Source organism: Panthera uncia, chromosome A2, assembly GCF_023721935.1.
Source record: "Panthera uncia isolate 11264 chromosome A2, Puncia_PCG_1.0, whole genome shotgun sequence".
NCBI classification, from domain to species: Eukaryota; Metazoa; Chordata; class Mammalia; order Carnivora; family Felidae; genus Panthera; species Panthera uncia.
The window spans coordinates 15,231,254-15,251,987 of NC_064816.1; the positions used below are offsets into that span (position 1 = coordinate 15,231,254).

General features: G+C 60.2%; 2 protein-coding genes across 2 annotated transcripts; one reads left to right on the top strand and one right to left on the bottom strand.

The window, feature by feature from the left end:
- Positions 1–4,636: 4,636 nt before the first annotated feature.
- Positions 4,637–13,475, top strand: TMIE (transmembrane inner ear). The gene is made up of 4 exons (XM_049640343.1): positions 4,637–4,954; positions 8,479–8,596; positions 11,878–12,027; positions 12,334–13,475. The coding sequence occupies exons 1-4, from the start codon at positions 4,706–4,708 to the stop codon at positions 12,435–12,437; spliced, it is 621 nt and encodes a 206-aa protein (XP_049496300.1). The 5' UTR covers positions 4,637–4,705; the 3' UTR covers positions 12,438–13,475.
- Positions 13,476–14,563: 1,088 nt separating this feature from the next.
- PRSS50 (serine protease 50) lies at positions 14,564–20,041 on the bottom strand. The gene is made up of 7 exons (XM_049639428.1): positions 19,886–20,041; positions 19,595–19,778; positions 19,324–19,515; positions 17,890–18,052; positions 16,566–16,849; positions 15,280–15,446; positions 14,564–14,922 (listed from the first exon to the last, which is right to left on the bottom strand). Exons 1-7 carry the CDS (start codon positions 20,039–20,041, stop codon positions 14,692–14,694), a joined length of 1,377 nt encoding a protein of 458 aa, XP_049495385.1. The 3' UTR covers positions 14,564–14,691.
- Between the last annotated feature and the right edge of the window lie 693 nt (positions 20,042–20,734).

Consider the following 20,734-nt stretch of genomic DNA (forward strand, 5'->3'; position numbering starts at 1 on the left):
CCTAGCTTCCCAGGAAGGGCTCCCAGGACCGCCCGGCAGTGTCCGGGAAGCGGCCTCGCTTCTTCGTCCTGGCGGGGCCTTCCCGGGCATCCGCCCCTATTCTGACCGCTCTGGGCCTGGGTGCAACCCCATGACCTCCTCCACCCGCACCGAATCCCAGAGGCCAGCACAAGCGCAGCGCTGGGTGGGCTCGAGAAACGTACCGAAAGTGGGGTAAACCGAGGCTGCCCCGCACCCCCTTGGGCCAGATGTGTATGGCCAGCGACCATTTCTTTCTGTGTGACCTTGAGGAAGTCCCCCTGCCCCCACTCCTGGTTCTCATCATGGCCCAGTAGAGCATGCAGCCTGCGCTTGTCTGCTCCAGGGCCTGTGACCTTGGAAAGGGTGGCGGAAGCCTAGTCCTAGGAGGGGGGGTGGGGGCCGGGGAGGACAATGGTTCAGCCTGTAACAAAGGATCCCGCTGTCTGCTGCCTGGTCCCCCTCCAGCCACCATGCCTATGCGCCCCCCCCCCCATCACTTCCCGCGGTACACGGGTTCCAGAGGATGACTGGAGTCATTTCCCCTTTCAGGGTTGACAACACTAAGGCCAACAGGCCCCATACGGACAGTGGAAGGGCAGAAAGGGTACCCCACCAACCCCATACTCAAATCTGAGGGGGTGGAAGTCATGCCCCACCCACCCTGCCAGGCTGAAGAAAGATCCCCAGTGGAGGGGGCACATGGCAGTTCAAGGGGATCCTTCTCAGATGAGCAGGGTCTTGGTGGGTCTGTGGGTCCTCTGGCACGTGGGTGTGGTCAAGCAAGGGGTTTCTGGGGCTTGGGGGGAAGGGCCAAGGGCTGGAGAGTAGACATGGCCACATAGAGAGAGCAAGGTTGTCCAGGAGGGTGTGGCGAGCAAGGTAGGCAGGACAGAGCCCTGAGCAGGAGGAAGCAGATTCAGTGAGTGGTGTCTCTGCAGCAGCCCGTCCCCTCTTCGGGCCTCAGTGTCCTCATCTGTACCTACAGCTGAGGGAGGGCAGCGCTGGCTGGGCTCAAGCAGGAAGGGAAGGGCCCCCTCAGCTTCCTCCCCACAGCCCAGCCTTCCTGTTCGGCCACATCTAGGGGAATCAGAAAGCTGGGGGACATCTTCCCTTACCCCCCGCCCCCCACCGACCCCCAGAGTGGGTGACCTCACCAGCATTGCCAAGCCCGGTTTTACTATCTGCCAAGTGGGGCAAGACCCGCCAGGCCTCGCTCCCTCTCTCTCTCGGCCAGGGCCAAGTAATCCCTAAGCCCCTAGTAGTGCCCAAAGGACAGCCTCCACTGGGTCCACCCGCCCACACAGCCAAGGGCCCTTGCCCAATCCCACCGCAGATGTGCACACACACACCCACCCCACTCTCGCATGCCCCGCACACGTATGTGATTCCACGGTCACAGGAATGTGCGGCGTGTACATTTACTTGTGCCACACAGACCCATCTACTATGAACACACTGGCAGGACTTCCAAGTTGCACAGCCCAGGAGGCAGCCCTGTACGTGGGCACGGGCAGACGCCGTGCACATCCACGTGGACACGGACTTACATACTGCTCCATGGAACACACGCTAAGACTCACAGACACACAGAGAGGCAAGTGCAGAGTGTGCATGCACTCCTGTGCACACGAGAGCCTGGGACACGAGCGCATGCTTCTGTACACACAGGTCTCACCAGGCCCGGCCCAGCCCCAGAGCTATTCTGGGCCAGGCCTGGGGCCAACAAGGTCAGAGATTGCCAGCTCCCAGCAGGCCCCAGCCACCGTGTCTCAGGCCTAGACAGCCCAGCCCCCACTCTCAGCCCAGGCCAAGTCCAAGATGTCCTGGATCCCGGCCTGGCTCCGTGGCTGGGAAGATACCTACTCCCGACCCTCTGCTTCCCCAGAGCTGAGCCTTGAGCCCTGGCATTTCTGGCTCCAGGAGAGAAGTGTCCACAGGTTCCCCTGGCCACTGTCGACTGCACTGCCCATGGCTTCCAACCCAGCGGTCCTAGAGACTGGACCGGGCCCCTACAGGAAACCCACAGGAGCTAAAAATAGCACCCGAGGGACAAACAGGGTTCCGCAGGCCAAGCATTCATGCCACCATGCATGGAGGGGATACTGTCTTCCAGGGGAGCGAGGCTGGGGAATCTGGGCACCTAGAGCTCTGCCACCCCAGACCTGATGGGCCTTACTGGTAGTAGGGTGCAGGAGAAATCAGGGACCTCATAAGAAATAGAAAAAGTGGGGCACCTGGGTGGCTCCGTCTGTTGAGCATCCGACTTCCGCTCAGGTCACCATCTCACAGTTGGTGAGTTCGAGCCCCGCATTGGGCTCTGTGCTGACAGCTCAGAGCCTGGAGCCTGCTTCGGATGCTGTGTCTCCCTCTCTCTCTGCCCTTCCCCCGCTCACGCTCTTCTCTCTTTCTCTCAAAAATAAATAAACATGAAAAAATTAAAAAAAAAAAAAAAAGAAATAGAGAAAGTACTGGACAGGGGACAGAGGCCTGGGTTAGGGGCCACAGACTGAGTTTGAGGCCCCAGTTCCTGTGTGACCTTATGCAGGGCACAACCCCTCTCTGGCCCTCAATTCCTCATAAGTCCACAGAGGAGAGGGAGAAAAGCCTTCGAAGATGGAAAAGGCTTTAGCTTCAAGGATGTTTCGCTCACCGTGGTATTTCACCTTTTGGAGAACTGGAAAAAACACCAATGTTTGACAAGAGGGAATTGAGACAATACCCACAACAATCACAACGACTAGCATTTCCTGAAGGCTTGTGATGCGCAGGTGCTGTGATACCATAGTTATACCCATTTTACAGATGAGGGATTGAAGCTCAGAGAGGTTCAATCTGAGGTCTGAAAGCTGTCGATATGATCATGCCCCAGGAGTCTTAGTTTTAAGCTTCAGTACCTTTAGAAGTTATAAAGTTTAAAGCTACAAATCTATAGGAAACCTAATTTGAAAGTTTCATTTCTTAAAATTTCTTCGTGCTAATTTAGTTTTGTGAATTGGGGATAATAACTTCAGTTTTGTTCGGTCAACTTTCGCCGCCTTCAGAGAGCGGAAAAGGAAATTTAAATCATTTTTGCTAGTAGGGAAAGCTAGCAACTCAGCACTCCATAATCCTTAGTTCAATATAATCCTCCTAACAGCCCTTTGATGAAAGTCTTGCCCTCTCCATTCCGTAGACGAGAAGTTCAAAGCAGAGAGGGGTAACAGCTTGCCCACGGCCACTGTCAGGCCCACTAACCTCAGCCCAGTCCAGCCAAGGCCTCTCTGACCCTGTGTCCCAAGGGTGACCTCCCTGGCTGGTCAGTGCGGCTTTCCCTAGCCTGGCCCATGACAGAGGCATGAGGAAGTGGAAGCTTCAGCAAGTCATTTGGGCTTTAATAGAATCCCTGTTTGCCTGGCTGGGGCAAGCCTGGGGAGGATGGGGTGGCCCAGCCCACTGAGACCCCAGACTTTGCCACTTACTGTTGAGGATCCCTCAGGCCAGCTGTCCTTCGCCAGTGGCTTTCTTGTTTCCCTGCCTGCCTGTGATCTCCCACCCCTGTCACCTGTGGGTGTCCATGGCTGGCCCTCTGCTCTCTGCTGTAGCTCTCACCTTGGCCCTTGCCCATCTGCTGCACCTCCAGGCAGGAGCCCTATGAGGATCTGAATCTACAGGGTCCTGAAGAAAGGAAGGAAGGAAGGAAGGGTGGGAGGGAGGGAGGGAGGGAGGGTGGGAGGAAGGGAGGGAGGGAGGGAGGAAGGGAGGAAGGGAGGGAGGAAGGAGAGAGGGAGGAAGGGAGGGAAGAAGGAAGGGAGGGGGGGGGGGGTGGAAGGAGAAGTGAGAGAAAGGATGGACCAGAGGAGTCTCCCCACCCCAGACCACCCTCCTCCTCCTCCTCCTCCTCCTCCTCCTCCTCCTCCTCCTTTTCATCCTCCTCCAAAGCCCTCTGGGTCTCCACAGCTTCTCAGACCCTCCATTGCTCCATCCCTGGGTTGTCAAGGCTCATCCTGGGGTCAGGACCAGAGTACATGTGGGCCAGGTTCAGTGCGAGGCCAGGATCATGGCTCAGACTGGAGTAAGAATTGGGGATCAGACTGGGGCAGAGGCTCAAGGTCGGCCAGAGTCAGAAAATGGTCCTCCAGCCCTTCCAGGGGGAGTCGTCCCAGTCCCGTGGGGCAGCAGGTGCTGGCTTCTTCAGGAACCTTCCATAGCACCCGGAACTAGCAACTCTGACCATACCATCCCCTGGTCCCCATCCCCCACTCTAGCTCTGGTGTCCAGAGTGACCAGAGCCATTTCTGGGCAGGAAGCCAGCCCAGAAAGCCCAGGACATCCCTGAGCGCCTGTCACTATGGCAACCTGCCTGCCATACCGTCCCCCGCCCCCCCACCCCCACTCCCCCCACCAGCCTGGGTCCAGCAGGGTTTTTCAAATTCAGAACGTCAGACTGGGAAGGGCCTCCCAGATCAGCAGATTCTAACTCCTCCCCTTGCCCCAGATGGAGAAACTGAGGCCCAAGTCGGGCAGGGGAGCTGGGGCCTGTTGTTCAAGGACCTGACCCCAGCCTGTCACTCTCACTCCTCTCTGCCCGGCTGGATCGGGTTAGGGGAGGGAGACCCGGACTCGGATCCATCGGGAGGGGGGCGGGCCCTCCATCCGCGGTGATGTGGGGGCGGGCGGCAGGGAACCAGACACCGACGATGAATAAATGATGCCCACTCGCGGCCTGCGACCAGATCGTCACCGCCAGCGCCGGCTGCCTGGCGGGGCAGTCACCGGGCCAACCGCGCCCAGCCCCCCGCGTCGCTGGCTCCCCCCACCTGAGGCCTCGCCCGGCCCGGAGCCGCGGGGCGTGAAGATGGCCGGGCAGCGGCGAGGTGCGGGGCCCCTGTGGGCGCTGGGCGGCGTCGCGCTGGGGCTCTGCCTCGCGGGGGTCGCCGCCGGGCAGCTGGTGGAGGTGAGGCTGGGCGGCGCTAGGGGCTCGGGGAGGCTGTGGCCGCGTGGCAGAGGGCTGGGGACGCCCTTCTGCCTTGGGAGCTGCCTTTTTCCCTTCCTCCTGCCCTAGGGGACCTGGATTAATGGGGTGACACAGCCCTGCCCCGAGGGCTTCCAGGCTCCGGGGGGGGGGAGACTCAGCCCCCAATCTTAGGGTCCCTGGTCTAATGGGAGGGCACAGCCCCTGACTTCAGGAACATTAGTCGGGTGGGGGAGACTCACCCTGATCATAAGGATTCCAGGTCTGACTGGGGATACAGCCTTGCTCAGTCGCTGGGGGACACAGCCCTTATCCTCTTGCCTTTGCCCTAATGAGGGCGGGGTGTGGGGGGGTGTAGGGAGAGGCATGATCTTTGGGTTCAGTGACCTCTATCTAGTCTGATAAGGGAGATCTAGTCCCTGATCCTAGGGTCTGCCAGAGGAAAGAGCTTCTGCCTCCAGAGATCCTTCAGGGTCCCCTGACTGAGGGGGGAGACATAGCCTTAGGAAGCAGGCGAGGGCTTTCCAAGCTGGAGGGTAGAGGCAGGAAGAGGAGGAGACCCTTTACAGAGCAGCCGTGTGTTGATTCAACTCCATGTGGAGCACTTGGCCCTGGAGGGGAGAGGCAGGCAGGCCAGGACCCAGGGACTCACTCAGGGGTCTTACTTGGTCCTGGTGATAATGGAGAGTTGGCAAAGGTCTCTGAGCAGGGGAGAGTTGTGATGGGTCCTGGTGTGGAAGGAGGAGGGTAAGTTGGGAGAGGGCGCACGGCTGAGAGAACTGCGGGGAGCTGCCGTGCCGCCCAGCAAGAGGGAAGGAGGACAGCCGGGGGGGTTCGGGAGCTCAGCTGGGGCCAGGCAGGGCGGGGAAGGCAAGAGTCGGGGCCACCTGCAGCCTCCCTGGCCCCTCCGTACCCCATTCTTGCTGAGCTGAGAAGGGGAGCCAAAGAGGCAGACCAGACCCAGAATTCTGAAACACGAGGCCGGAGGGAGAAGGCCCAAGAGGCAGGGCCAGGGAGGAGTGGGGGTTAGAGCCTGTGCAGGCAGAAGCAGAGAGGAGAGGCCGGAGAGACAGAAAGGCAGGAGTCAGCAAGGTGCCCAGGAGAGCCCTCGGGGGCAGGTGCCAGGAGACAGGATGGAGAGGGAGGACAGAGCCTTATCCTGAGGGTCTAAGAAGACACAGCCCTGAACCTGAGGATCCGAGAGACATGAAGACAGAGCCCTATACCTCGATACTAGCCTGTCCCTGCTGCAGACCAGGGGGTGTGATCAAAATGCTGGGCTGGAGTCGGATGTCAGCTCCAGTGTCCCTGTAAGGGGAGCCAGGCTGGCTTGAGCCCCACAGAGTGTACCTGGGCCCCTTAGTGGCTGCCCTGAGGCTTCTAGTGCAGAGCTGAGCTGGCCTGGGTGTGGCAGAAGGCTGAGGGTGGGTGTTGCATCACTTCTGAGCCAAGGACCCTTCCCCTCAGCCCCCAGGAGCACATCTTCTCCCGGCTCATCAAGGAAAATTGCATTTGGAGTCCATCTGCCTGCCATCTGCCTACAGCCTGAGCCCAGGGGACCCAGGGAAGCACCAGAGAGATGGGCAGGGCTGAGTCCACAGTACCGCCCACCACGATCCCTACAGCCATCATCCTCCATCTGATGGAGGCCGGAGCTCCCAAGCTTTAGAGTTCAGACCCCCCAGCAGTGCCCACCACGAGGAGGTGCCCCACTCTTATGTGTTACCCTCTACCTGAGATCCCTATCAGGGAGAGATTGTAAGCTCAATTCCACCCAGAACAAGGCTGGAACAAGGTGTCAGAAGTGGGCTCTCAGCTTCCCCGGGCTCAGAATCCAAGATCTCTTCTCTGGACCTCGGAGTCTTCCAGCCATATAGCCCAGCCAGGCCAGACACACTGAGCCTTAGGACCCCGGCCCTGACTCTACAGACATATGTCTGACCACACGCTCGTACTCCAACCACACGTGTGCCCTGTACCCACAACTATGTGCCCAAACCCTAAGCGCTCCAACCCACACACATGAGCCCTGAACCCCCGGATGTGCCTGACCCCACACACATGTGTCTGACCCTGCAAACGGATCCAGGCCCCTGGGGTGATGCTGAGGAGGGTTATCTTCTTGTCAATTTTCCCACTCTACTTGGGTAGAGAGAGCTTCCCAGAGAACCTTGGAACCACCCCACGTTTAACTTACAGATGGAGAAACTGAGGCCTAGAGGAAAGATGTCTCCCACCCCAGGTTACCCTGGTTAAGAGAAAAAAGCTGAGGAATCATGTATCAGTCCCAAGCACAGAGATGCCCTGCATTACCTGGGACAGGTTGCTGATCCTCTCTGAGTGTCCCCAAACATGCCGAAGGGTGGTGTTCATTAGATGAGGAATTTGGGGTAGGTGCCAATCCATGCTCATGTACCAGGGGAAAGACTGGACGGATGGTTGAGTTGTGAGTTGCCTTTCCTTCCCAGAGAGCCAGAAAGGACTCCTCAGGTCGGTCCATATTCAGTTAATCAGGAGACAATGAATTCCACAGATGCCCCAGGGTCCTCTCTCCCTCTAAGCGCTAACCGCCTCCCCCTCCATCCCTCAGCCAAACTTGGTGACAGAGATAGGGTCACATCCCTCTCGGCCCCTTAGGTCAGGGAGAGGTCCTGCCTAGAACCACCAGGACAGGGCTATGTCCCCCAGGGCAGGGCCTTGTTCCCCTAGACCCCCAGGGCAGGGCTGTGTCCCCTTAGTACCCCAGGGCAGGGCCGTGTCCCCTAGACCCCCAGGGCAGGGCCGTGTCCCTAGACACCCAGGGCAGGGCTGTGTCCCACTGGGAAGGTGGGAGGTGGCCTGCTAAGCTCTGCACAGGCTTGTTCCAGTCATGCTTATAGCTTTCGGCCTCTAGGTGTCGCTGCCTCATTGCAGACAATTTATCTGGTCCTGTCCCAGGAGACTCTGGCCTATCCTTCTGGTCAGAAGAGGTGACTCTGGCAGGATAGGTGACTGTTGAGGTCACCTGGTGGGCGTCCTGGCCAGACAGCCGAGCCACGGGCCCTGAGTCCAGCTCCACAACCCACCCCACACCGAGGGTGCTTGAGAGCAAAGTCCCCCAGGGCAGCACAGGCCTTGCCTTGTCTCTGGCCTTGGTCCTGAGACCCCATCTGCCTGCGGGGGCCCAGGACTGGAGCAGGAGGAGACCAGCAGGCTGCCGAAGGGGCCTTGAACCTCATTGGGACAAGCCATCCACCTTTGCCCCTTCAGGCCTTGGTGTCCTCAAGCATCCCAAGTACCCTTGTACCCCAGGTCCCTGGCTCCATGGTTCTGGAGCTGCTTTCTTCCCTTGCTCTAAATCCGGAACTTCCCAAGGTCTAGGACGTTGACTGTGAATGTCTAAGACTCTAGATTCTAGGAGATTCCGAAACACTTGGGCTGAGTCCTTGCTGAAACCTGGGCCTCTCTCGGCCCAGCCCCAGCCCCCGGCCTCTGCCTGGCTCATTCTTCTCTCTCCTGACCTGCAGCCCAGCACAGCCCCGCCCAAGCCCAAGCCGCCCCCATTGACCAAGGAGACCGTGGTGTTCTGGGACATGCGCCTCTGGCACGTGGTGGGCATCTTCTCGCTCTTCGTGTTGTCCATCAGTGAGTAGCTGCTCCCCGCCCTCTCCCACCCCACGCCACCCCCTGCACCCCGCCCCCGGCACCACCCCCAGGGGCTCAGAGCAGCAATTCCGGGCAGTACAAGCAGGCCAGTCGCCCGCAGGAGGCCCACTGTGGTTTCTGGCACCTCCTGATCTACACAAAGTCCCTGTGGAGGGCTGACAGGCTGGTGGTGACCTGAAGTATTCTGCCCAACTGGGACACAGCCACATGGCAATTACGGTAATTACAGGGGACTCCACTGAACCAGGATGAGGACGTGTCATTTTTCCCTATCGCTGGCCTCCTGATGCTTCTCCTGCAGTTTGGCCAGGCTTAAAGGGCCCACACCCAGAAGCCCCAGCAAGGCCATCCTTGGCCGCAGCCCAGCCTGGAGGCTCCCCAGACACCCGGCAGATGTGGCTCCCAGGCTGCAAACCCTGCCTTGTCAGATCCCGTCCCCCTGGAACGACTCACACCCACCTCCATTAAGAGCAAGGGACCCCTTCCTCTCCTGGGACTGAGTTGCTTGACTCCAGCTCACAACAGAGATGGGCTTGGCGTGCCCCCTTCGGCCCTTCCAGAGAAGGGGTCTGGAGTTGGAGAAAGAGGGCAGAGAAATGTCGGTGGATAGGGAGACCATCAGGGTGCAAAGCAGAGTCTGACGAAGGTTCCTACACGTCAGAGGTTTGGAGGAGACGCAGGCAACGAAGGGACAGAAAACCCCCTCGCCCTGCACAAGCTTCACGGAGGAGGGTCCTCTCCACTGTGGATGCGTGCGGGGACGCATGCGGTTTGGCTGGGTAGGCTGCCCCCCAAAAATGCCAGGCAGAGGGCATGGTGCGGGCAGAGCAGAGACGGAATGGCCTCCACACAAGGTCTCAGGTGACCCCTAGAGGACTTTTACTGCGTGCCCCCCAGGTCGGATAAGTTCGAGCTGGAGCTGGCTCAGGATGAGGTCCCCTGGAGGGCAGCGCCACAGCAGAGGGCCCACCCAGATGTGAGGACTCCGAGGGAGACAGGGACATCTGATTTGCATCTGTTTCTCCTGGCACCAGAAAGGCCCTCCTTGTGGGAAAGTCTCCACGCACACCCCCACCACCATTTCTTCATGACTGGGGTGGGGGCAGGATCTGACCAAGGGCCTACATTTCATTCCTAGCCAAGGTGAGAATCAGTCAGGCGTCTCTCTGGAGGCCCTACTGACACCGTTGTGGCTACAGCCCCAGCCCAGGTGCTCAGAGAGGAAACCGTGCCCCCCAACCCACAGCACCAAGAGCATCTGCCCATAAGGAGCAGTGCAGGGTGCATGTCCAGGGAGCAGCTCCGGGGCACTCCACGGAGCAGGGGTGAAGGCACTGAGGGGCCTCTAAACACAGAACGGCCTCTCCAGACTCTGCTGGGCCCCGGACAGTGGAGGTGCCCAGGGCCACACAAGAAAGTTGCAATGACAGACCCGAAGAGGGGCTTGGACATGAAGCACACACACCAGCCCCTACTCCTCACCCTGCTTCCTAGGAAAGAGGAAGGGAGAGGAAGGGAGAGTCCCAAAGTCTTCTGAGCAGCAGGGCACCACTTGTTACCTTCCATGCAGGGCTCCATGCAGGGCCCTGGGGAGTAGGGATGGCATCTCCTGGAGAGGAAACCTCTTTCCTGCTTTCCCGGCTGCTTGGGCCCAGAACCTCGTGCAGAGGGGCTGGGGTTGGGTGGGGGTGCCTCTGGAGGTCCTTCCAGCCCGGGGACTACACATTCCAAGCCCCTGCCTGGGCCCTGGGACTCGATCCAAAACGCGTTGTTTTTTTCCCTTCGTTGAAGAGAAGTGACTGGGCCAGGCTGGGTGGGGCAGGCAAGGGGCGGTGTGTGGGCCCTGCTCCAGCTGCCAATGGCTGAGCTCCCTGCAAAGCTGAGGCCTCATAGAGCCTGGGACCAGCCTCTGTGGAGGACCTGAGTAAGCATGGTCAGAGGACGTGCCTGGTGGGGTGGCTGGAAGAGACCGCCCAAGCCGGTGGTAGGACTAGGGCCATAGGCCTACACACAAGGGTCTGGAGAAGACCAGAACCCAGCTCTCCGGATAAGAAAGGTTTGCCGTTTACCCCTGGACAGCAAGGTACAGACCTACTGCTGGGGCCTCGTGCAGCCCCCCAGGGTGCCCAGATGCTGTTAGCTCCCCCTACCCACCCATTCGGGAGTCCAGTTCTGTCCTGAGCAGCAAAGGCTTTGAGGCCATCTCATGCACGCATGCATTCCTTCCTTCCTTCCTTGTTTTTCATTCTGTGAACCTGGGGGAGACTTAGCGGGGCCACGATATTTGGCTGAAAGAGTCACACCAGTTGACTCCAAAGGGTGCTCCAGCCCCGGCTACACTGGTCTGATGCATCTTCCCTAAAATAGGCCTGGCTTGTCCCGCTTGGCCGTCCTGCCCCCAGGAGTCTGCCAGGAAGTTATGTCTTGTCATCTGATTTATAATAGGAAGCAGCCCCGTCCCCTCCCCTGAGGCTGGGGCCAAGGTGGTCAGACTGTGGGGCCTTAGAAAAATAAACTCAGTCCAGCCGGGCCCTGGCAGCCCAGCACTGCCCTGCCCATCACTAGACAGTCCAGCTTCGTTCCCTGGCCCAGCTCGCGTGGGCACAGCTGCCCTGAGCCGGAAAACCGCTCCTGGAATAACTGTGGGAGGTGAACGCCCCAGGGCAGGGTCTGTGCCCTCTCGTGGGCTCTCGTGGGCTCTCACGGCCAGGAGGAGCTCAGGCTTGTCCTCAGGGGGGTTGAGGAGGACACAGCTATGTCCTCCAGTGTCTGAGGTCCTCTCAGGAGCCTGGGGAGGAAAACCTAGGAATTACTAGGAGCCGAGAGACCTGGGTGGGAACACAGGACAGCCTCCAGGTAGCTGTAGCGTGAGTCACCGTGCAGTCCTCTGCCCTGCCCTCCAGGGGCCTCAATCGAGTCAGAAACTGAGACCAATGACACGATTTAGGGTCCAGGGCAAAACGAAAGTATGAGACCCCTTGCTCACAAATTGCTAAGAACATCGACGGCAGAGCATTAAGCCAAGCGCGAGGCCCTTCCAAGAGCGGGCCCCCGTGTGAAGCCAGTCCTGCTCTGGAAATTGCTGAGCTGACCTCGGAAATCCCAGAGCCCACAGGGGTTCTGTCCAAACACAGAGCCTTCTGCCAGAGTCTCTTGGGTGAGACACATTTAGGTAGATGAAGGCAGGTCTGCAATGTGGGCACCATTCCTGGGGTGTCTGAGCTCCAGCCTCGGCCAGGCCTGCTCTGTCGTCCCTACAGTTATCACTCTGTGCTGTGTCTTCAACTGCCGCGTGCCACGGACCCGGAAGGAGATCGAAGCCCGGTACCTGCAGCGAAAGGCAGCCAAGATGTACACGGACAAACTGGAGACTGTGCCGCCCCTCAACGAGCTCACAGAAATCCCCGGAGGTGAGCAGACCAGGGAGGGGCCCCCAGCCGCACCACCGCCTGTCCCTGCCGAGCCAGCCAGACCCTCAGTCCTGCCACCAAGAGTGGCCCTGCTCCACGCCTCTGCCCCAAACCTGTCCCTGGAGACCAGAGCACAGAAATGGGCCCGAGTGAGAGAGACCCAGAGGCAAGTTACACCTGGAGCTCTTCTGCAGGCAGGAGAAGTTCGGTAGGAAGGAAGAAGTGAAGGGCTGGATGTGGGAGGCTCTGGTGGGGGCCCTAGGACCCTGCCTCACTCCTGCTACCTGCCTTTCCTCTACCCCACAGAGGATAAGAAGAAGAAGAAGAAGAAGGATAGCGTGGACACAGTGGCCATCAAGGTAGAGGAGAATGAAAAGAATGAGGCCAAGAAGAAGAAAGGAGAAAAATGAGAAGGGCTTCCTGGAGGTGGCAGCTGGGGCTGGATAGCCCTGGGGCTCAAGTCCAGGCCAGGCTCCAGGCATCTCGGACTCCAAGCTCACACATGGACCACAGAGGTTGCAGAACACCCTCTTCTCAGCTCCGACGGGGTGGCTGAGGCCCCATCGTTACGGCCTGTCAGGGGCAGAGACAGGACTGCCTCAGGTGTCCTGCCTCCCAGCATGGACTCAGCTCCTGTCGCCTCACCCATGTGGCTGTTCAGCCAACGTGGTCTCTGGCCACTGTTGCCCTGCAGATCCAGATCACACCCACTCGGATGTGCCTCTGTCTCTTCCGTCAGGAACAGCAGTGGCTCTACAGGGTTGACGGGAAGCAGTTTCCTCTCTCCGAAGGGGATGGCCAAACTGGATGGGCTGCAGTGTGAGGCCATGCCCAGAACAGCCACAAGGAGGCAGAGGGTGTCTGGGGGAAGCTTCAGCTCTCAGACCTGGCTAGACAGCAGCCCTGGTGGCCACAAAACTGTTCTAGGCCCCGTGGGGGTGCTGGCCGGGATGGTGAACAGAGAGACCCAGAAACAGGGGCTCCAGCCCAGCAGATACCCTGTGCCAAGCAACTGCAATGGAGTGGAGGCTGCTGGGGGCCTGAGCGGAAGGCCTGGGGGCTCAGGGCTGGGAGCTGCAGGGCTGGGTCAGGGGTGCAGAAGGCTGAGACCAGTAGGCCAAAGGGAGAGGGGAAGAAAGCTGGTACTTGGGCCCCATCTTGGGGATCCAGGGAGTCAAGATGTCAAGTCACCTAGAGACTGAATCTTTGGGGACAGGACACTCAGAGGGGTTTCCAGATGGCAGCGAACCTCCGCTGAGGCGCTCAGGTCTGAGCCTGGAAACCAGAGGCTCTTGAGCTGGGGAAGCTGCTGGAAAATCTCTCGCTGCCTCGGCAGCCTGCAGACACTTGTAAATAAAGCTGAGTGCCTTCTCGTACCCGAGTGACCTGAGATGACCCCTCAGGACGCCCTATCCCTGAAGCATTTATGTGGAGGGTGACGTGGCAGTGACGGGTGGCACGGGCCAAGCTGAAGCTCCCTCCCCTGACTATTCTCCCAGCCTGAGTTAGGATGAGCTGGAGGGAGAGGTGGCGGCCGAGAGAGGCAGAGGGACAGCCGCAGCCAGCTGGGCATTAAAACGGGGGAGGAAGCCGCCCGCTCTCCGCTCCCCTCCCCTCCACTTTGTGGCTTTCAGTAGGCCTTCCGTGGCCTGAGCCTTGTGCTGGGGACACGGAGGAGTCAAATCTGGATTCTGACCTACAGCTGGATCACTGTTCTACAAGAAGACACGAGTCTACAGGCAGACACGAGTCACGGAGCAGCGAGGGGGCAGAGAAATTGCAGAGGACCTGCTGTGGGCACTGAGAGCTCAGTCCGCCAGGCAGGAACCCTGACTCTGCCCTCAGGGTCCAGCCTTACGGGCTTCTCATACAGCAGGTTCAGGTTGTGGCAAAGGTCATTAGACCCATACAGGCCAGGGCCCTCCTGTGTGGCCCAGGCAACAGAGGCCCAGAGGAGCAGGGGCCACTTGAAGTCAAACAGAGAACCAGCTGGTAAAGCCTCGGGGGTCCAGGCCTGAGCTCCATCTGCCCTGCCAGCTGCTCCCTGGCCTCTGCCGTGGGGCCTCCGCTGCTCTTTTATGGACAGGCATGGCTGCTGGCAGATAATGTCTGGTCCCAGTGGGCACCTGCTCCAGTCTCTAGGCAGGGGGCAGGGCTGGACGATCAGAGTTCACTACGGTGCTTCAGGGCAATGACAGGGTGTGTTCCAGCCACCAAAGTCAAGGAAAGTATCACAGAAAAGAACACACTCGCCTGCGGGGCCCAGACAGAGCTGCACCTTTACCCCAGCCTCACTCTGCGTCCTGGCAGCCCAGCTTGAGCCCGGACAGAACATTCTAGGCCATCCGTCACCCCAGTATCGTCCCTATACACTCCCACCTTCTGCGAGAGCCACCCCAAACCTAGAGATGGAGGCAGACCCGGGGCGGGGGGGGGGGGCTCTGCGCTTTTCAATAGAGATGGTCTGGAGTCCCCCCATCAAACCCCCGTCTGGCTTGCTCACCTCCCACTCGAGCGCACCCAGGAAGGAGGAGGCTTGTGGAAGAAAAGTGTTTAATTGAGCACCTCATCTCTGTCCCACTTTGCGGGGCTGGGAGAGCTACACCTGCAGCATTCTGGGCTCAGAGGGGGAGGACGGCACCCCCCGGGGACGGCACGAGGGTGTCAGAGGGCAACGAGGAGGCTGAGGGGCAGCGCTAGCACCAGGAGCAGGGCCCTGGACGGGGCTGGCAGGGCCTGCCCATTGACGCGTTCCCAGATCCAGTGACGGTAGGAGGTGACCTGTAGGTAGATGGGCGGGGCCTTGCTCTTTTCGCAACCTGGGCCCCAGCTCACCAGTCCCACCAGGTACCACGTGGTGTCCACAGGACAGACCAGGGGCTCACCGCTTATCTCCTGTGGGGAGGGGTGGCGGAACGAAAAGGGTCAGGGGGGCCAGGTGTGGCTGGAGGGAGACCTGCCCCAGCTCAAGGACAAGCAGGGACCTCGCAGCACATCTCTCCCACAGCCCCCCATCACCCTGCCCAGGGGGTGCCCTCGAGATCCAGACTCAGGAGACCCTCCCTCAGAGGGGTTCATCTCCCCTCTCTCATGCCAGGTCCCGACCCCCCGTCTTCCCACTGCCCCCCCTTCTCTCTCACCCCTCCCTCCGTGCTCCTGTCCCTTCCCCTTCCAGCCCCGCTGCCCTGCACCCCAGCACCCCTCCTGGCCATGCACCCTTGGAGGTGAGGGAGCACGAAGAGGAGCACTCACATAGCAGAAGTGTTCCCTGTCGGAGTCCTCGGCACAAACCATCTGGGAGTCCACGATCTGGACCATAGAGGGGACTTTGGAAAACTTGTGGTAGAACTGGTTGCATTTTTTGTTGTTCAGGATGGTGACTTCCTTCTCCTGAATGGTCCGGAACTGGGGCCACATGCCTGTGGGGCAGGCCCCCCACAGCTCAGGCTTGGTGCTCTCACTGCTGCAAGCCTGGCGGCCCTCCTCCCTGCTCCTGGCCGCTCCTCCAACCTCTCAAACGGCCCCCCATGGACAGCTTGGAACAGGCTGCCCTCAGTCTGGCCTTGCTGGGTCTGCTCTCACCCCTACAGAGTCCAGTCCACGGGGTCCGTTCCTGCCTCAGCAGCTTGGCTTCTGACCCTTCTGCTCCCAAGGCCTGCCCGGCCCCACTCCGGTCCAACTCCCTGCTTTGCTCAAGCCCTCCCCAAAGGCCTCTTCTGCCCTCACTAGCCCAGACCCCCCTCTGTGGGCCCCAGGCACTGTGTGCTTCTCTCTCTCCTCCTCCTCCCCCTCCTCCCTCTCACCAGCGTGTCTTTGTCTCTAGCCAGGAGCCCCTGGGGGACAGACTTCCAACCATCCCCAGCCGTTCCCCAGACAGGCCACGGCAGGAAAGACAAACAGCCACAGCCACCCCCACCCCCAGGGTGGAGCTGCTCTTTTTAGGCAAGTTGGCTCGGTGAAGCCACAGGCAAGAGCACCTCTCTTGTGAAAAAGAGGAGCTCCCTAAATGGACTGGGCACTCGTCAGACTCCTAAAGAAATGCCCCCTGGGGGGGCCTGGGACGACAGCCTGCTCTTCGGGCCTTGCTCCATCCCTTGGGGTGACAAAGGGATTGAGGCCCACTGGGGGCAGGAGGCAGCCACACGTGGATTCTGAGTGACTCCCAGCCTTTGGGTGCGGACTGCCCTTAACCAACCATGTGAGGCGTCGGGGGATCTTTTTACAGAACCTCGTTCATGGCACTTCAAGACGTCCTGCTTCAAGTCCTGATGTCCTACGACTGCGTGCAGGCAGCAAGATATTACTCTCCACTCCCTCTGCCTTCAAGGAAGTCCTGTTTACATGCCCCGGCCTGGGGCGGGGGGTTCATGGGCACTCTGGGGCCTCTAAGGCCTGAACGGCTACAGCGCACTCACTGCCGAGACCCCCAAGGGGAAGGAGATGAGATCCGGACAAGAAGATGTCTCAGACTCGGGCCTGCACCTGGGTCCTCTCCCACACGCTCCCCACCCAAGCAGTCTGGGGAGGCTCTGACTCACCATCAACCCTGGGGAGTCCCCAGCCTGTCACAGTGCAGACAGAGTGATCCTTCACCTGGAAGTCCAAGTTAGGCAGGCAGATGGGCCAGACGTACGTGTTGTACTTGAGTGCCCATGCAAGCTTGACAAGGGCAATGTTGTTGGCCTGGCCCACCCAGGACCAGTACCGATGAGACTGGTACCTCTCGTTCACGATGACCTGGAGTGCCGGCACGTCGGCGGTAGTCTGAGATATCTGGTCAATCCTTGGGCTCCCCGCCCGCACTGAATAGATAAAATCATTCCTGGGAGAACCACGACGGGGGTCTGTCATCAGCTCCAGGCACCCCACCCCTGCCCCCACCCCACTGTTGTACTCTGAGCAAACCCAGGCAGGCCACCCACCTGCTTCAAGCCCCCCAGGCCTTTCTCTCACGACAGATGTGGACAGGGCCCTGCGCACAGACCGTGTGGTCCAGCTTTCACAACAACCCTTGACTTTGTGGAGAGGAAAACCGAGGCTCAGAGGAGCTCAGCAAACAGCTCAAGGCTACACAGTTAGGAAGTGGCAGAGCTGGGATGTGGACCATTTTTCTCTGGTTCCAAACTCTGGACTCTCTGTCTGGCAGCCCGTGCTGGGCCCTGGAAGTGACAGGGGCCCAACACACTCATCAAGGCAAGCATCCGTGGCCTCGCCCTCCAGCCTCCTTTCCCGGCATGCCCCTGAAGTCTCCACCTCGGCCTTCAGGTGTGGAGCATGCTTTTCCGTGGTCAGCCCTCGAAGCCAGCATGGATGTTGCATCCGGGCTGCTGCCTTGGCCCCCTGGAACATGTGCAGCCCCCTCTTTTGTCCCCTGCCCAGACTGCCCAGACTCCCCTGTCTTCTCATCTGTGTTCCCTGGCACCCCAAGAGGAGTGATGTGTCCCCTCCCTGCCCCCAGCACCCAGGCCGGGGCCTGGCTCCAGAGGAACGTCAAAGGCTTTGAGTCGAACAGAGGGAGGAATGAGTAAGTAAAGCAAAGGGTGTGAAACAAAAGAATTGGGAGCTCCTTTCTGTGGACAGGAGGAAGGAGGCCTGCCCTCCGGCTTCCAAGCCCCCCCGTCCTATCTGTGGCATGAAGGCTCAGGACTGGGGAGCCAGGTGAGGGGAGCAAGCACCCGGCTTGAACCCAGAAGGAATCTGCAGGACTCAGCCTCCACCTGCTAAGAGCTGAAGTGGGACTGAGGCTGGGCCCGTGGGGTTCTGCAGAGGCCACAGTTGCTGCCGAGGGACCAGCTGCCAGGAATGACTGGGCCCCAGTGGCTCCAGACGCCTTTCTACCCACCAACCTAGGTCCCGACTCACCGGATCAGGCAGTGGGCCACGGTCAGCACCCACTGGGAGGCAATGAGGGTGCCTGCACAGATATGTGTGCCATTGGCCCGCACACTGACCATCCACGGCCACCGTCGAGCCATGGCCTCTGGGTCCCTGAGGGTGGGGTCTTCCTCGAAGGAGGAGCCGCAGGCTGAGGAGGAAGGTGAGAGTTTGATGCAGGATGGGACCTTCCAGCCCCATCGCAAGTCGCCTTCCCACCCCTCCCCTCAGCCCGATTTCCCGCCTCTCGGGCTGCTGGCCCACGCTCATGCGGTGGTTCTCTTTCCCCACTGGTCACCCTGTTATGATGCTGTCCACGTGAGGACTGAGGTCTGCAGTCTCCAAAGGGCCTCAGTGCTCCCCAAGCAATCCCCCTCTCTGGTCCCAGGCCCCAGGGCATTCCCAGCCACCAGCCTGGTGCAGCACTGGCCCCTTTGTCCTGGCTGAGAAGCCCCTGAGCTCTGGCCAGAACCTCCAGAAACTCATCCATGTTTCCATCTGGCTCCCCCTACTTTGGCCAAGGCAGACCCCTCTCCCTCCTCTGGGAACCCCTCCTGTGACTCAGTGAGGAAAACAAACCAGACGACCCAAGAGAAAAAGGAGCCACGTGCATGAACAGACACATCCCGAGGAGGGAACCCCAGCAGCCAGCCAACACAGAAGCTGTTCAGCCCTGTGAGTCCTCAGGGAAACGCCGACTTGCATCACAGTGAGGTTCCGCTCCACCCCACCTGCCAGGCCAACTCCAGGGTCCCTGACACCATGTATTGGTGAGGATTACCGCCCCGGACCGCTCACTCCCCGCTGGAGCGAGTGCCAGCGCGTGCAGCCACTTTGGAAAAAGTTTTCAAACTGAAGACGCACATCTCCGACCTCACAGCAGCCCCCCTCCAGGGTTTTTCCAGGGAGATTCGTGGATTGTGAGATGAGGGTGCATGGGCCAGGACCAGCGTTTGCCAAGGCTAACATAGGAGAGGGGAGGTCTGCACGCACTGGGTCCTGTGTGAGAGCCTTTCTGTGGCAGCTAAACTGTGCGCAGGGAGTTCCAGGATAAGGAGTGATTCCGCGGGTCTCTGTTCAACATGCTGGAGAACCACTGCTGCAAGGCTCCCACCCCAAGGCTCCCTGAAACCTATCCTGGAGATCCCCTAAGTCCTTGGCTGGAAGCCTGGGTCAGTTCAGGGACATAGGGACATGCAGCCCGCCGCAGGCACCGCCAACTTTCCTGGCCTCCTACCTCACCAGGATGGGGGCCCGGCCCACGGTAGATGCTCAATGAACCCTTGGAAAAGGAACGTCTCTTCCCACTCCTCCCTGCCCCTTCCTCCTCCGCGCCCTCCGTCCCTAGGGGTCAGAGGTCCTCAAGACTGCCCCGCACCCTCCTCCCCCCCCCCCCCCCCCCGGGGAGTCCATGGTACTCACTGGGAAATAAGCTGATGCCTTCTTTAGAAACAGGGCTGGTCTGGAGGGTCAAGGGCGGCGACAGGACGGTGGGGGCCTGGCGAGGAAGGCGAGGCCCGCCTGAGGGGCAGGTGGCAGTGGGTGCACAGGGGACGCCAGGGGCGGCCGGAGCAGGCTTGGAGGGTGTCCCGGGAGTCTGGTCCGCCAGGCGGCCTGCGGAAGGACGCAGAGGGGTCAGACGAGGCCCGGGGAGGGCCCGGGGGAGGGGGGCGGGGAGCGGGACGGGGCTCACCAGCGGGCCCCAGCAGCAGCAGCACCAGCAGCAGCAGCAGCACGACGGCAGAGGCCCTGCGGCCCTGGGGGCCCTGCCTGCGGGCCCGCGTCCTGCACTGAGGCTCCATGGGGAGTAGCCGCTTCTGCGCCGCGGTGCTCCTCTCGCGATGGCGCCCCCAGCCGGCATCCCGCGCAGGCGTCTGCTGCGTGGGGAATGAGGGCGCCCCCCAGTGGCCACCCGCGGTGGCGCTCCCCGTGTCCGCCCGGCCCGCGGGCGCCCCCTACTGATTGGCCTCCCTTCCACCCGCACTGTGTCAGGGTCCCAGGGCGCGGGCTGCTGCTGGCGCCCCGCGGCCACGCGCTTTCTGGAGTCCCTCGGGCTACCCGCAGCCAGTTCCTGCACCTCCTCCCTCCTGCAGCCCACTTGCCCTGCTGGGGCCTGCTTCCACCCTTCCACTGGTGACATGAGACCCGGCCCCTGGGGCTGGCCTCCAGGGTCTTCAAGTGACCCGCCTGCCCCTTAGCCTGCTGACTACTGTAGGGCTTTGCCCCCGGGGCACTGCAATTGATCAGATGGAAAGGTTTTCAGGAATGATTTTTTGAAGATTAAAGTTTTAAGCAGCAACCCCACCCCCACCCCCCCACCCCCACCCCCTCTACCATTCAGCAAATGCTCTTCTCTTATAGATCCATCCGCTTCGGAAAGACGGCACAGGAGGTAGGTGAGGTTTCTCCTCAGAGAAAGAGTGATGGTAACCAGCAGAGCCTCTGGGAGCAGAAGGCCACTTGAAGGTGGGTTGGAATTTGGGGAACATTTTTTTTTTTTAATTTTTTTTAACGTTTATTTATTTTTGAGACAGAGAGAGACAGAGCATGAACAAGGGAGGGGCAGAGAGAGAGGGAGACACAGAATATGAAACAGGCTCCAGGCTCTGAGCTGTCAGCACGGAGCCCGACGCGGGGCTCGAACTCACTGGACCGTGAGATCATGACCTGAGCCGAAGTCGGACGCCCAACCGACCAAGCCACCCAGGCGCCCCTGGGGAACATTTTGATGGCTCCGTGACACAGACAGATAACACAATTAAAAAGTGTCGTGATGAAATCCTATGGGGGGCTTAAAACTGTTGGCAAATTCTAGGTGACAGTGAAAGCAAGT